General features: G+C 39.6%; 1 protein-coding gene across 3 annotated transcripts in view; it reads right to left on the minus strand.

Annotated features, from left to right (window-relative positions):
* Positions 1-3257: 3257 nt before the first annotated feature.
* The window catches only part of LOC120302297 (serine protease inhibitor Kazal-type 5-like), a 32435-nt gene continuing 18654 nt past the window's right edge, over positions 3258-17038 (minus strand). For all 3 annotated transcript variants that reach the window (XM_039330467.1, XM_039330465.1, XM_039330464.1), the window contains 7 exons: positions 14346-14455; positions 12038-12122; positions 10101-10228; positions 5336-5399; positions 4716-4837; positions 3964-4012; positions 3258-3513 (listed from right to left, as the gene is read on the minus strand). In XM_039330467.1, coding sequence (XP_039186401.1) covers positions 3502-3513; positions 3964-4012; positions 4716-4837; positions 5336-5399; positions 10101-10228; positions 12038-12122; positions 14346-14455 — 570 coding nt within the window. In that variant the 3' untranslated portion in view covers positions 3258-3501. The remainder of the gene's footprint in view (positions 3514-3963; positions 4013-4715; positions 4838-5335; positions 5400-10100; positions 10229-12037; positions 12123-14345; positions 14456-17038) is intronic.

A 17038-nucleotide genomic window follows, 5' to 3' on the forward strand; every position in this document is an offset into this window, starting at 1 on the left:
AAGGGGGTCAAACATACAGGGAGGTGGTCGAGGAACCAAGTCCCGACTACAACACCTCTAGCCCAAATCAGGGAGTAACTGAGTTTTGGGAAAGTACAGAAACCCACACAAGCCCGGACACAGAACGGGGTTCAGGGAATGGACAGCCTCATGACAGGTCTTGGATGGACCTAGGAGGTTCAACAGAGACGCCCAGCAGTGGCTATCACTTCAAGGGGCCCGAGGGTCTACAGCTAGGCAGGTCAACCAGGTCACAAAGTGACAGAAGCCCTGGCCTGACGAGCCCGGTGGGCGAGCAAGCAGGCCAGGCATCGGGGCAAAGTCCTTGGAAGGCACCAAGGCATGATAAGGGGAACAGGCTCTTGTCACCCCTCAGTCAGGGAACACCTGTCAGAAACCCAGAGCTGAGAAGGTCACAGAGAGCAAGGAAGTCTCCTAAATACTTAGAGGATTACATAACATTGCTGGCTAAACAAAAGCCAGGTAACGATAGGAGCACTGAGAAGCAGAACACTGCATAAAATAAATGATTATATGTTGGTAGTAGTTTTAGCCCGGGGGAAAGGGGTGTTATGTCCCGAGCCTTGCAAACGGCTCGGGCGTTTGCAGGCAGTCCCGGGCAGGTGCAAAGCTGCCCGGGACCAGACAGGCTGTCGCCAGCGCCGTGCGCATGCGCGGGTGCTGGCGCGGGAAAAGTATCACATTTACCCGGGAAATGTCTATATAAGAAGCTGGGAGGTTTTGGGAGCTGCTGAAGCCATCTACTTGTAAGCTGAACGCAGAATAAAGAAAACTGAGAACTCCAACTGCTTCTCGTGTCTGCTTCCCGCCAAGGACTCAACACTATACATTTGTTTTTTCTTGCCTAAATGTAGAACCTTTCTTTTTTCACCATTGAATTTCATTGTGTTAGATAGCGCCCAGTGTTCAAGTCTGTCCAGATTCTCCTGGGATTGCTTTGGCCTTTTCTTTCCATTTTTTTTCTCCTTCAGACTCTGGTACTTCTCCAGTTTTTCATACTCCTTTTCCTGGTGTTGCTGTCACTTGGTACTGCTATATCTATCACCACTACTGTCTTCTGTCTACTTCCACAATGTCTGGTTGATTTGCTAATACCTGACTATCTGTCTGGATTTGGAAGTCCCACAAGATCTTGGCCCTCTTATTCTCCATGACCTTCTGTGCTATCTCAAGTTGTGAGAGCAGCTTCTTTTTCACTATGTTCAAATGCTGGCTAATAGTTGTTGCTCAGTTTGTGTGGATGCAGGTTTTCTGTACATCCATAGTTCCCCCATACATTAGGATTACAGTTGTAGTAACACTATTGTAGCAACAATGTATCAATACAGATTATCTTGTCTCATCCATATATGTGGTTTTGTTGTTCCTCAAGGAATAAAGATGGATTGGTACATGAGAACGCAAATACAATCTAGATATGAAAAAGATGTTAAAATAGATGGGGTTAATTTGGGGACAACAGAGTTAGATGAAATACTCACAGGAATGGAAGAAAAATGGATTAAAAAAATGTACAGTTATCTACTACATATGGAGTTAGAGAAGGAACAAGTGAAAGAGACAATGATAAAATGGACAAGGAATTTTGGATACACAATTGAATTAGATAGATGGCAGCAATTATGGGAAAGAAACTATAAATTGACAATGGCGACTGCGTATAAAGAATATGTACAAAATGTTTTACAGATGGCACATGTCTCCTGAAAGATTAGCTAAAATGTTTAAGGACAGGTCTATGAAATGTTGGAAATGTCATCAGATACCAGGTTCCTTCTACCATATGTGGTGGACGTGTGTAGAAGCTAAAACTTATTGGAATATAATTAGAACATGGATAGAAAAGATGATACAACAACGTATAGAACTAAGACCAGAAATATTCCTGTTGGGTATTCTACCAGAGAAATACAATAAAGAAAAAACATATTTAATTATTCATGTAATTACGGCAGCCAGGATTGTGTTTGCACAAAATTGGAAAGCACTGAAAGCCCCCCCCCCAGAGGGAGAGGAGATTGGGAAAATACTGGAATGTGCAGAAATGAATAGACTAACAATGACAATTAAAGATAAGACAGAGTCAGACTACTATGAAATTTGGGGAACTTTTTATGATTGGCTGAAAAGAGAATACAGTTAAAAGACAGTTAACATTAATTTAGATGGAAGAAGAAGGAGCAGATAAGGAGGGAGACCCAGGCGACACAGTATTGAATAACTGGAGGTTGTATAAATGTTTATAGAAGTATATACCGAGAAGGTTAGATAAATAGAAGTATTAATCTTATTGTATATAATACAGATAGGGAAATTTGGAGAGAGGAGTTGCTCAGACATTACCCCTGAATTGTATCTGAAGAGGGATGAGCGGGAAGAAAGGAGAGGAGAGAGAAAAGAGTAAAGGAGGGGAGAAGGAAGTAGGAAGGTTGGAGGAAGAGGAAAGGGGAGGAGAGTGGTGAAGGAGAGGAGAGGAAGAAGAGGGAAGTAGGGAAGAGAAGAAAGGGAGAAAGAAGGTAAAGAAGAAGGAGTGTGGATACAGTGAAAGGGGAAATGGGTGAGCAACACCAAAGTTATGTGTATGTATTTATTTCATTTTGTTAAAATTATCTGTATGTGAGTGTGGAGGGAATGTATGTTAATATCTGATAAGTATTACGGTATATGTATGGGGGAGAGTTTGGAAAAATAAAAAATTATTTAAAAAATGTGGTTTTGTTCCAGTAGCCCACCTATTATCAAATTATCTTGGTTTCTCAACTTGTGATGTGAACTTTGTTAACCTGGATGACATCCAAGTCAGCATGAATCTCCTAATTTGTGTTACTTCAGATTTGAGGTAGGCAGGTGAAGGATTAAATAATCTTGGCCCAAGGACTTCTACTGGTAAGGTAGATACCAGCTGGAATTCAAACTCCAGTCTCCTGTGTCTAAAGCAGTGCTCTAATTAATACACTATACATACACGCGCGCGCGCGCACGTGTGTGTGTGTGTATGTGTGTGTGCATTGATAGGTTGTATTGATGTGATATGTGTGGGGGGCATTTAACATTTGAACTGTGTTTGTGTGTATACACCTACACACAGTTCCAATGCTAAATGAGCCCTCACTCTTAACACCAATATATTTGCACTAAATTAAGTGTACATGAACAATTTGTTAAAAACTATAATAACTGAGGAAAAAAGTAATGACATTTGCCTGGAAAATATGGACAAAAATAATAATGGCAGAGAGCTTCCTTGTTTATTTTATTGAATATGAATAGTGAGATTTATTTATGTGAGAAAATACTCAAGCAAGTCTGCGGTGGTCATGATAATGAAACCAAAGACTGGATCTGATAACTTGAGTTAGAACTTTGGACAGTGTCAACCCAATATAATGGTTATTGTCCTTTTCTTATAAACTTGTCATACTCTTTAAATATAGGATGAAGACTGATCTGGTACCACTTGAGATTTTCAATGTAAGTTCTTCACAGCTTCCTCTGGAGAAAACAGAAGGAATTTAGCACTAGCATGTTGTCCACAAAATAATACACTTCTAAATTATTATTTATAAAAATAGTTATGATTACTTGGATTCACAGTAGATCATATGTGTATATGAGAAATTTCCTCCAAATAATATTATTTAACTTTCTACTATTAGTTTTTCAAATAGAACAGACTGGCTTACAAAGATTTTTTTGTTTAATGTACAAAACATGTGTTGAAATCTTCTAAAAATACATTTAAAAATATATACTTTTCATAAAATATACAACCTGTTCATTTTCTTAGAAACAATTTTCATTCTCTTTGCATTAGTTATATATCATTACAATCTCTGATTCTGTTATCTCTGGTTTTATGACTGTAATAAATGGGAACAGGCTAAGTTCTTAATTACTAGAAACTGTTCTGGAATCAATCAATATAGCATGAGAAAAACAAACCTTGGGGCATGGTCCTATATTCTGTATGCCAATCTCAGATTTAGTTTTCCTGGAGAAACAAAATAGAGATAGAAAGACTAAAGATAAATCCCTAGTAACTTTAAAATTGAACAATATTGTGATATTGTGGCTATTTATACAAACGTAAATCCAGCTAAATTCAGCTGAACAATATCCAAAACATTTCTCAGAAGGTACAGTATTTAGTATTAAGAGGAACTTCTAATCCACCATCAAAATTTAGAAATGTTCTTTATCCTAATTTAGTTCAAACATTTCAGTTATATTTTTTGCTGATGCCTCTTTCTGCCCCTGTAACCATATCTTTTACAAATCACGGCAGTTTCTTCTTTCATCAGGAAAATCTGAGTATATTGTTCTCCTTATAATTGCATGAGAATAAAAAGTGAGGCTTGATAATATAAGTGTCATGTTAACCTCTTGAAAGGAAATGACACCATATGCAGAAATAAATCAGACAAAGTAGTCTGAGAAATTTCAATAATTGGCTTATATACTTCCTGATTGTTTTTGATGGGAAGGGAGGGGTAATTTGGCACAATGGTTAAAGGTGCTAAAATAACAATTGGGAAACAAACAAACAAACAAAAACAATTATTTCTTCAGAGATCATTTCTTCCAATTTGCAAAAACCAAAGACAAATACTTTTGTCTTTTAGCTAGACAAAATTGTCTAAGATGATTACAGGTAAGGCAAACTGTGGAGAGGAGATATGTAAGCCTATACTCACAGAATTTGATTGCAGAGCACACATTCATTCTTATATGTCACACCATCAGTGCCACAAACTTCTGGAGGCCTTGGTTTGCAAAGGACTTGTCCTCTTGTTTGGGGATACTTGCTGCAATCAACCTAAAGAAAATTACTAGTATGGACACTTGTAGAATCCAATTAGACTTGATTCTTCCCTGTGTCTTCCCACATTAAACGTATTTTGCAAATTTGGAAAATAAAATGCAACAAGTCTTTGGCAGATCTTAGTATTTGAGTTCTTCCATTTCATTCCACCAGTAAAAAGGTATGCCACCATGGAAGTGATCTCACTCTTGATATGAGCTGAATTCAGTATTAACCCCCCCCCCCCCATTTCTTCTTATTTAAGAATTCTCTATGATAACCATAGGTAGATATTATCTGAAGTTGAAATGACACTTGCACATTTATCTTTTTATATCTATTGTTACTATCACAGCAGATTGCTTTAACTGAAATTAATGTTTCCTTTAGTGTTCATATTTGAAAACAAGGGCTACTTGTTTCATAAATACTCTCTAATTCCAGGACAGCCAAGAACAAAACATTCCACTGAACTAAGTATTTTCTTTTAGATTCCAAGCAAGCAAGCCTTACTGTTTCATGAATGACTTCTGTACATTTGCCTTCATGCTTTATTGTGGGGATATATTCGGCATTCCTGTAAACAACATAAAAAGTGTTATTACATGTTTTGATTATCCCAGGTAATTATTGTAATGATCAGTCAAAAAGCCTATGGTTAGGTTATATTACAGAACAAACAAAACTCACAGACACAATTACATTTACAGAAGACACAAAAAAGTCAGTTTAAAAGTGAAAAAATACCTAAATCTCAGCATTTTGGAATTGGGATAATTACACCCTGTTGAGTTAATATATGGCTTAGTAACCATTACAGACCTTGGCTGTTGTGCATAATCTAGCATGACAAAATGGATTCTTCCTCTCCAAATTGTTCCAGGTTTGTAAGATTATCAAATTTTGGAAGCTCCCATGCTAGAATGCTTACAGTTCTTGAGAAAACAAGCATCTTGTATCACATTTCAGCTATTTTTATCTTTAAAATAATGTTGTCATGGTTCCGACTAATGAAACACTTCAAAGAACTTCCAGGCATTGTTTATCCTAAAAAGTCTTTTTATTTATGTGACAAAATGTCGGCACGACATAAAGAAGGGATGCTAAGATCTGAAATCTCCACCTCCCCAAGTGGTTATTTTTGCTAGCATTTCCCCTCCCTTATTTTGCTGTCATGGTTTACGTTCTCCAATTAGTTTGAAGGGCAAGGTTCTCTTCCGTTTGCAACTCATACTTTCTTACTTCTCCCCTCCCAGTGTCACCTGAGTTAACTCTAAAAATACCACACAGCTCTGCATATTTTGTCAGAGCAAGAACATCCAATGTTAGCAGCTTTGACAACTGTTAAATTATCTGAGAGAGCAACAAGCGTATCTTGGAAGGAAGATGACCATTCTAGTACCTGCAGGCCCTATACTGCTGCTTTCTGACTTGTATGGCTATGTTAGGGCAAGATTAAACATACTATTATTGACAAATTTATTATTATTTGCTTTAAGTTATCTTATTTCATTAGTCTTTTAAATTATGTTTCTCAGCTGGTATTTTCCCACCAAAACAGAATAACTAAATTTTCAATAGTAAGAACAATAAAATTACACAGGAAATCCCAAACATTGTTTAGTTCCCAACCCCTAATATATCTTTAAGGTTTTCAGCAAATAAGGTTGTCAGTTTTGAGGATTTATTCATGGGGAATATTGTTGGAAAGCTTAGGCCACAGGTCGGCAACCTGCGGCTCCGGAGCCGCATGTGGCTCTTTGAGCCTTCCCCTGCAGCTCCCAGCCTCCTCTGCCATTTGCAGACAGAGACAGAGAGAGGCAATTGCGCTTCCCTCCTTCTCCTCTCTCTCTCTCTCTCTCTCTCTCTCTCTCTCTCTCTCTGTGTGTGTGTGTGTGTGTGTGTGTGTGTGTGTGTGTAAAAGAGAGTGCACTCACAGTGTTCTCCGAGGAGCTGAAAAGCTTATTGGGCGGAGTTCCTCCCTTTGCTGCGTCTCTGCAGGAAGCAGGAAGGGCAGGAGAGAGCTAGCTAGCCCAGCTATGCTGACTCAGGAATTCTGGGAGTTGAAGTCCATGAGTCATAAAAGAGCCAGGGTTGCCTACCCCTGAGCTTGTTGGAGAACAGCTTGAAGCCAGCTTGCCAGGTAACCAGAAGATCAGAGAGAGGGGGGGAGAGAGAGGGAGGGAGAGAAAAAGAGAGGGAGAGAAATAGAGAGACACACAGAGAGAGACAGAGACCCTTCTGACATCTAAAATGAAGATAATACTGCATATATCCTTTTTTACCGTTATTATATACACACACACACACACACACACACACACACACACACACTTATAATAAAGGTAAAAAAGGATATATGCAGTATTAGCTTCATTTTAGATATCAAAAGGGTTTTGTGGCTCCCAGTGTTTTGTTTTTGGTGGGAAATGTGGCTCTTTGAGTGTTTTGGGTTGCCTACCCCTGGCTTAGGCTAAAACAAGGGCACTCCCACCCCTGTGCAGTCTCTACATTTGAAGCACACTTGTGTGCAGCAAAAATCCAGATAAATTCACCCAGCACTTAAAGACTTGCCAAAAAGACTTTTTAGATTGTCTATCACTATTCATCATCCCGTGAATGATACAATTAGTCAAGTCAACATCATTAGTCACTGTATGGATGCTTTGTAATTTGCATCAAAATTTTACAATTTGTTCCTGATGCTCAGGCAAAGTGAGATGGTCTCTTTACGTCTCTACAGACCACGAGTCGGCAACCCCTGGCTCCGGAGCCACATGCGGCTCTTTCAGCCGTCTCCTGCGGTTCCCTGTCCTCAGCCACCATGTGCAGTCTGAAAAAAAAGTGGCACTAAAAAGTTCAACCAATCAATTCAAACTTCTCACAAAGTGTGAATTGATTGGTTGAACTTCTTTGGTTTGTGGGACTGCCCACAAACCTCTTTCCTTCTTCGTACTGCACGTGGTGGCAGTGGAGGAAGAGCCGGGAGGATTGCTGGAAAGGTAAGGAGCTGTGGGTGGCCAGGCCCTGCTCCGTCACTGCCTCTGTTAATCTGGGGGGGTCACCGGGGATCTTGGTAGCTTCCCCTCTCTGCCCGCGCCTTTCGGCCGTCTCGCGGTCACCAGATCTCCATGCCCGGCCCTTTCCCCATCTGCTGCACGGTGCCTCTTGGCCGTCCTCCTGCTGCTGCTGCTGCCGCAGCACTCTCCACCACGCAGCCTCACCTCGGCCCCTTCGCCATCTGACTCTCCGCCACCCGGTCCCACCTCGGCCCCTTTGCCGTCCTGCCACCACTGCCGCAGGGCTCTCTGCCACCCGGCCTCACCTTGGCCTCTTCGCTGTCCTGCCACCGCTGCCGCAGGGCTCTCCGCCTGCCAGTCGCGGCAGCAGGAAACCCCGATGATGCAGCAGTGGCTGCCACCGCCACCACCGGAGCCGCTGCCTCCCGTCCTGCTCCCCCTCCCTGCCCGAGAAAAAGGAAAGAGAAAGAGAGGAAAGAGAGAAAGACAGAGAAAGAGAGAGGAAGTTAGAGGAAAGAGAGAGAGGGGAAAGAGAGAAAGAGGAAAGAGAGAAAGGAAAGAAAGAGAGGAAAGAGAAAGAAAGGGAGAGAAAGAGGGAGAGGAAAGAGAAAGAGAGGGGGAGAGCAAAGAGAAAAAGAAGAAAGGGAAAGAGAGAAAGGGAGAGGAAAGAGAGAAAAGAGAAAGACGAGAGAGAGGAAAGAGAGAAAAAGAGGAAAGAGAAAAAAGTTTGAGGAAAGAAAGATAGGAAAGAGAGAGAAAGAGGAAAGAGAAAGAGGAAAGAGAAAGAAAGGGGGAGAGGAAAGAGAAAAAGGAAAGAGAAAAAAGATTGAGGAAAGAGAAAAAGGAAAGAGAAAGAGAAGAGAAAGAGGAAAGAGAGAGAGAAAGAGAGAGAGGAAAGAGAAAGAGAGAGGAAAGAGAGAGAAAGAGAAAAGCAAGAGAAAGGGAAAAGAGAAAAAGGAAAGAGAAAGAAAAGAGAAAGAATGAGGGAGAGGAAAGAAAAAGAGAGGGGCAGAGGAAAGAAAGAAAGAGAGGGAGAGGAAAGGGAAAAAGGGAAAGAGAGAGGAAAGAGGGAGAGAGAGAGAAAGAGAAGAAAGAGAAGAAAGAGAAAGAAAGAGAGGGAGAGGAAAGAGAAAAAGGAAAGAGGGAGAAAGAGGGGGAGAGGAAAGAAAAAAGAGAGGAAAGAGAAAGAGAGACACAGAGAGAGACCCTTTTGACATCTAAAATGAAGATAACACTGCATATATCCTTTTTTACCTTTATTTTATATATATATACACACACAAACGCATACACACACACACATACACACAGACATAAAAGGTAAAAAAAGATATATGCAGTGTTATCTTCATTTCAGATATCAAAAAAGTTTTGCGGCTCCCAGTTTTTTGTTTTTTTTTTCTGTGGGAAACGAGTCCAAGTGGCTCTTTGAGTGTTTTGGGTTGCCTACCCCTGCTACAGACATTGTTTCTTGTCAACACTACTAAATTTAGAATTTTCTAGATCAGCGGTTCTTAACCTTTGTGTGACGGCGACCCCGTCACACAAAGGTTATGCGCATGCGCGGCGGCGGTGCGCATGGGGGCGGGGCCCCGCGCGCGCGGCGCGCATGGGGGCGGGGCCCCCGCGCAGCGCGCATGCACGGTGGCGCCCCCCGCGTGCGGCGCGCATGGGGGCGGGGCCCCCGCGCGGCGCGCATGCGCGGCGGCGTTCCCGGAGGCGCGCCGCCGCCCCACGCACAGCGCGCATGCGCGGCGGCGCCCCCCCGGAGGCGCACCGCCGCCCCCACGCGCAGCGCGCGTGCGCGGCACCGCCCCCCCGGAGGCGCAGCGCGCCCCCGGAGGGGACAAAATGGCGGATCGCCACCTTTGGCGACCCCATAAAAGAGGTCGATCGACCCCAAATGGGGTCGCGACCCATAGGTTGAGAACCGCTGTTCTAGATCATCTAGATTATTTGCAATTCTCTGCTTCAAAATAAACCCACGTAACTTCCTTATTCCCTCATTATGAGGCATGTTCTATCTTAACCAATCATTAAACAAGCCTGAAGTCTCCAAAAGAATAATGATCAAGATAGTATTTGTAAGTGCATCACATTTATCCTGCATTATTTTCATTTTAATTGAGGCTTTTCTGTTTGCCATAGCAAATCCCCAATCAAATATTAGATAGTTTGCTATGGTGTAAACACAATTATACTCTACAATAAAGGCATACATGAATCAAATTATCTTTACAGTGAATGTTTATACTCACACAATTGCTAAGCACAGGAAACATTTATTGCTGTATGTTTTTGCATCGGTGCCACAAACAGGAGACCACAAAGCCTGGCAGGAAGTCTTAGTTTTTTTAAGGTTGGCTAGAATTATAGTGCAGTTCAACTAAAATGCAAAAAAACAAAAAAACAAAAAACTAGGATCATTTCAAAGCATTGGCCTGTTTTTAGATTTTCTCAAGAAATGAAAACAACTGTAAGGACAGATATAGTAATTTAGTTCTTGCAACTTGCCTCAATTGGAAATGGAATTAGTACAGACAAATAGGTTGATCTAAATATGTCTATTATAAAGCAAGTTTGCAGTCCTATCTAGTGTAGTCTCACACTAATAGTCTTCAATTCCTCATAGAGAACTTGAATTCCATAGATAGAACCCCTTGTCTACCTACATTTCAAAATTCCACAATAGTATGGAACCAGTCACACATCGGTAGTACCTCCTGGTGGTCAATGTAGTTGACAATCCTACACAGAATACACATTGTGTGAAAATATGCATTCACACAGGGATGACATAATGTAATATCCATATCTCTGCTCTGACTGCTTAAAGAAAGGTGGTTTGTATATATCATTCTGAGAAGATCTAAGATAACATGAACTACCAAAATCTTTTCTCCATATTAGATTTTTAAAAACAAAAAACAAAACAAAAACTAAATGCTTTAGGGCCAACAACCTTTGGACCACCAAATGTTGCCTAATTTCATTTTCCAGAGTTCTAGCTAGCATGGCTAATGGTAACATATAGCGAAAGCCATAGGTCAACAACATGTAAAGAGCACAGATTACCTATCTAAGACTATTATTTTTGTTAGAATTATCTTTTATGCTGTAATTTGGAAGATTGGAAACAGTTAAAAGATTTGTAAAGTCACCCATTTTATATGACAACTCTGGGCAGCTCAAAACAACAAAACTACAAAGCCATATTGTACTAGTATACATAAATATCACACCTGCATATCCTATTCTGATCAGTAACTTTTATGGCTTTTTTCCCCCAGCAGTGATTTTCAGTCCAAACATTCTTTGGACAATAATGCAGAATATTACAGAAATGTTATTACTTTGTTCTGTAAATAAAATTAACCTTATTTATATTTTTAAAACAGCTGTTACATTTAGTGAATACAAAATTCTATCTTTTCAGGGGAAAAAAAACTGTCAAAGTTTTTGCTTTCTGATTCCGCCACTAGTCAGCAATATAATTTGAAGAGTTATATTAATCCCTGTCAAATATATGCCAGCTTGGTCAACATTTATACACACTGCATTTGTATCAACTGCAAGTCTCTTAAAAATAACTGTGATTCAGCTTTAAAATATATGCAAAATGTAGTGTAGCTGTTTGCAATCTAAAAATGCAAATGGTGGAGAGATCATGAAATGGATACAAAGTTATCAGCTAAAGTGATAACTGCTAATCTTCATAGACTCGCTTGATTAAAATGTCTCAAATTAACTATAAACTCAAAACTGCCACATGTTGATCTGACTATAGAACTGTCGACCCCGAAACATTATATAGCAAGTAAGGCCAGATGGATTAATAAATCTACCTACTCAACAACACACCTGCTTTCTATGTATTCAGCTGATATCCTGTGAACAGATCACGTTTGACAGAAGATCCAGTGATTGAATAGGTGAATAGAACTGGTTTGAATCCTGCCACTAGAGGGCAACACTTCTGCCCATCAATGACAATATCAATAAAAGTGTTTTACTATGTATGGAACAGAATTGTGTGTCCATTTGTACTTAAGTATAAATGTTACTTTTTATATAGCAACTCTGGAAACATGAAAGAGCAACTTTTGCTAATCTTATTAAAATTATATTGTCCAAATACAGGTTCTTGACTAGTGATAAACATTTCTTTCATTTTTATATTAGGAAAGGCTTTTACCTTGCTGTCAATGATAGCGCCAGTTTTCCTTCTGTTTCTAAAAAGACCTTTTCGACAATTTGCACTATATGAAGAGTCTCCTGTCCTAGAAGAAATAATACCCACATTTGTCTAAGTTTTAAGAATAGTTTGGGGCTAAATAGTGAGCATATAACCAGTGATGGTCTTACTGATGCCAAATGCTGTTGTGGTCAAGATAAGTGCAAAATTGCATTATGATCAACACAAAATGTTCTCACATGATCTGAAGGAATTGGCTTCAGAGGCTAGCATTAGTGGGATTGTGCTAACAGAGAGAGTAGGTAAGTAAGTTGATCTCGATAGAGATATGCAGAACCTATTGTGTAGGCAGAAGGGGCTGCAGCATTTATTAGAGTCCGGATAACATTTGGTAATGGATCAGGCAAACACCTCCCTAATTCAGTGACATATACAAAGGAGGAGGAAGTATAGCATAGTTAGACTTGCAAGGTTCTGTCATTGGAGCCAATCTCAATAAAAAATAGTTTTAGCCTTCCTAAGGAGTTGATTTCTTGGTCTGGTCTACCAGGTAGCTACCAAGGACTCATAGCTTGCACTTTATAACCCGAGAAGGGAAACGGACAAATCCAAGGTCACCTGCAAGGGCTGGGTATTGGGGTCCTGTGCTTCATTGGTTCTGTCCCTGCCTGAGAGGAGAGAACTAATCAATGGGAAAGAGTGGTGCGGTGGTTATAATGCAGTATTGCAGGCTAACTCTGCCCACAATCTGGAATTTGAACCTGGTGAGTTTGAGATTGATTCAGCCTTCCATCCTTCCAAGGTCGGTAAAATGAGGACCCAGATTGTGGGGGCAATATGCTGACTCTGTAAACTGCTTGGAGGGTGCTGTAAAGCACTATGGAGCAGTATATAAGGCTGAGTGCTAAGTGCTATTACTATCATTATCTGATTGGATTACTGCAATGTTCTCTACATGAGGTTAAAGCCTCCCTTGGGAACTCCATTGGATACAAAGTGCAGCGACCTGTAAGTTCCAAATTAAAGGCATGACTTTTATATAAGACCTGTTTTACCATCCCTGTATTGGTCACCAATAAATTTGCTGGGTATGAGTGTTGGTATTGATCTACACAGAGCCCTATGTGGTGTGCGAGTGAGGTATATTCAGAACTACCTTCTTCAATAGAAATGTGGTTGCTCCATCAAGAACTTTAATGTTTAAGATGAAGAGATGCTGGTGGTTGAAATGTGTTGTTACAGCCACCAAATTATGAACTATCTCCTGCTGGAAATTAAACTGACAGCCTCATTGTTGGCCTTCTGAAGTTATACTATTTGGGGAAACATAACAAAAAGGAGCATTATATATACTGGCATTAGCTACATAATATAGATGGGAAATAACAACAAGATCTGGTATTGACTAAAAGCAGGAAAATTGAAAAAAGAGACAGACGCGCTGCACAAAATCAAGCCTTAAGAACAAAAGTATAGAAAGCCAGAATTGAGAAGACAGCAACAGACAGCAAATGCCACCTCCGCACGGAAGCTAAGAAACAATAGACCACCTAGATAGCTGCTGCAAGAAGTTCCCATAGAATGATTTGAAAGAATGTTATGAAAAAGTAGTAACAATGGTGCATTGGAAGATCTCAAGAAATACCATTTGCCTGCAATAACAGTTGGAGGGAACACAAATTAATAGAAAATAAATGATAAGCGCCTTAGATGCAATCCCAAAACAAGTGGACCACCACTTGGACACCATTGGCCCTGACAAAATCATCATTGGACAGTTACAAAACACAGCTTCACATGGAACAGCCTACATCTTGTGATGATGCCTTTAACATCATGAAACGATAACATCTGTCTATCCCAGGGTACTTAGGAAGGACTCAATAGGTGAATAAAAATGTCAGATCCAGTTTAAATATCTAGCTGATTGTTCAACCAACCATAACAGACAAATATTTGCTGGAGTGCCTTAAGAGAATAAACTATCACCACCGGCACATATATTAAGATAGATTTGCATTTTTAGCTTGAATTTAGTTTTTTTTTACTGTTTTGTGTTTTTATTATTTTATTGTGTTTTTGTGAACTATTGCAATAATTTTGAAAACAACAACATGAGTATAAAAGCATAATAATTAAATCCATAAGCAAGCACCTAGATTGTCTTCTGAAATATTTCATTATGATAGCTAATTTCATGAACTTAAATCCACATTGTCAGAAATCAGTTTGGTAGAGAACTCACAATTCTTCCTCCTTTGCATCATAGCTATTCTTACACAGTTCTTTGCCTACTTAGCATACTCACCCTCCACAGTTGGTATTTGTTCTGTAATCACCAGGTGCAATCCTCTCTCCTGTGCAGGAGTTATATCTCACATTGGGTTGAGTCAAATCACCATGCTGATTGCAGTTTCTCTGTCAATAGGGAAATATATTATTTGCTTGTGGACAAATGGAGGCCTTGAGAGAGAAGATGAGATTATCTTTTGTCCTTCGAGACAGATAACCTTAGAAGTGTTTTGTTATTTCATTGATGGTAAAATTGCAATATTCAAAAAAATCAGAATTTTAATCAGCAACACTTGTATCCTCCAACTTTTTTTTAATGTAAAAATCATCTTTTATTTACCAGTGTTTCTCAACCTTGACAATTTTAAGGCATGTGGACTTCAACTCCCAGAATTCTACAGCCAGCAATGCTGGCTGTGGAATTCTGGGAGTTGAAGTCCACATGCCTTAAAATTGTCAAGGTTGAGAAACACTCATTTAGACCTTGGAAAGGTAGTCCTTTGAAACTTTTTGAGTTATATATTATGTGCTCTTGGTTCAGAATGTACTCATTTAATCATCCAGTCCTCAGTCTACAAGTTGCTTGAAGGCTCATAAGAGACAATATGCAGTTGTTCCCTGTGGGCCATTCCCACCATACTCTTCAGCAACCATGGAAAGACATCATTAATATGTTTGAAAATATTTTAATTTTGACCATGACTCACAAGTTTTATATTCATTAAGGTGATCAACTAATAGAATGGGTATTATGAGATAGACAACGTATGCTGATTTTACATATGCAAGTATCTGTTTTCCATAGCCAGTGTTTCTAAGTATATTCTAAATAGGATTAGAAACTCCTTGGTAGTACAAATATATCAGATTAATGTTGCAGTTGTTATGAAATCCTTGAGAAATGTCTAGAGCAATCTACAGTCTTAGGAAAGAGCTTAGTGGGGAAAAAATAAATAAATAAAGCCAAAAAAGATGAAGAATAAACAAAAATAAGGGAAAGTAAACAAGGAGGAGGTACTCATCCTAGTATAGTTAATGGAATACGATGTTGGATATAAAGATTACTGGACTGCAAACAAATCTGCCAAAATTGCTGAAGCATATGGGTAGAAGGCCACATTCTAAACCAGTGTCTCTCAACCTTGACAATTTTAAGGCATGTGGACTTCAACTCCCAGAATTCCACAGCCAGCATTCTGGGAGTTGAAGTCCACATGCCTTAAAATTGTCAAGGTTGAGAAACACTGTTCTAAACTGAGTGTAAATGTCTTCTGCTTTAACATGTTAATAAGGTTACCTGTCTAAATTGGCAATATGATTTATATAAGACTTATTGTGGAATGTAGTATCAAGGCTTCTTAAGAGACAAAGTCATGAGAAAGAAAGCAATAATATGTTGATATGTGACTTGCATCCTGAAATGGAAATTATTGTGCCTGTGATGATTGAATGCCTATGATTTAAATATTTCAAAATAAGGAGGTAGGACATTTGGAAAGAAGATTCACCGTACCTTAGAAAAGACATAATAGAGTTGCAATGGTGAAAAAAATAACAAAAATGATTTAGTGTTGGAAGTAACTGATATATATTAGGCAAATATATCAAGTCTGGGGCCTTTGGAAAAAAAACAAGTTAAAGGGAATATAATAAAATTTCACTAAATTATGCACAATATGGAGAAATTTGTTTGTTGTTCTCTTCTTTGTGTATTATGAAGGAGTTCCTGCTGGATCGTTTTTGTGGATTTGTCCACAAAAAGATCCAGCATGAGATCCTCCATAACAGACAAAGAAGAGAACAACAAAGGGAGCAATTCTGTCATTCCATACATTGTGGGAATATATGAAAAACTCAGGAAGATCCTCAGCCAACACTTTAAACCCAGGAATACATAAAGACAGAAGCTTGCCCACTCCATTGACAAAACACCCAGACACAAACTAAGCACTGTGTTATACAGAGTGCAGTGCAGCAAGACACGTGCAGACCTGTAATTGGGGAAACAAAACAACAACTTCACAAACACATGGCACAACATAGGAGAACAAACTCATCAGGACAGGATTCAGCAGTCTGTCTGCATGTGAAAGACAAGGATCACTCTTTTGAAGTCAGCATAGTTCACATTCTGAATGGGAAGGACAGCTGGTTTGAAAGAGGAGTCAAAGACACCATCTATGTTAAACTGAACAGCCTTCCTACAATAGAGGTATAGAGGGAGGAATACAACAACACCTATCTTCTGTTTACAAGGGACTCCTTTCAGCATCCCAAGAAGGTTCCACACCCATTTGTACTCTGATTCAGGTGACTCTGAGGAGACAGATAAACCCTCAAGTGGCTCAATGACTTTCAGAGTGTTAACAAGTAGACTGCAAAGAATATAAATAAATATATTACATAAATATTTATATAAATCCCTCCATTCCTCACCAGTCAGAACTGAAGAAGCTTCTTGGATGGCAGATGGAGAAGAAAAAAAACACCAAGGAAGCCCAATTGACTTTTGAAAAAAGCAACTTTGAGATTAGGACTATATACATATCTGGATTCAAAGGAGAAAAGGTGATTCAGAGTGTCACCTTTCATCACATCAATAGCTTCTTACACCAAACACATACGTTCCTAGAATTGCTGGCTCTCTAATCGCAATCCTCTTCCACTCTTACAATATCTGTGATCATCTAATGAAGTTACATTATTGCA

The sequence above is a fragment of the Crotalus tigris genome, unplaced genomic scaffold (assembly GCF_016545835.1).
Source record: "Crotalus tigris isolate CLP2741 ecotype Arizona unplaced genomic scaffold, ASM1654583v1 scf7180000024427.8105951120:4207309, whole genome shotgun sequence".
Classification (NCBI taxonomy): Eukaryota; Metazoa; Chordata; class Lepidosauria; order Squamata; family Viperidae; genus Crotalus; species Crotalus tigris.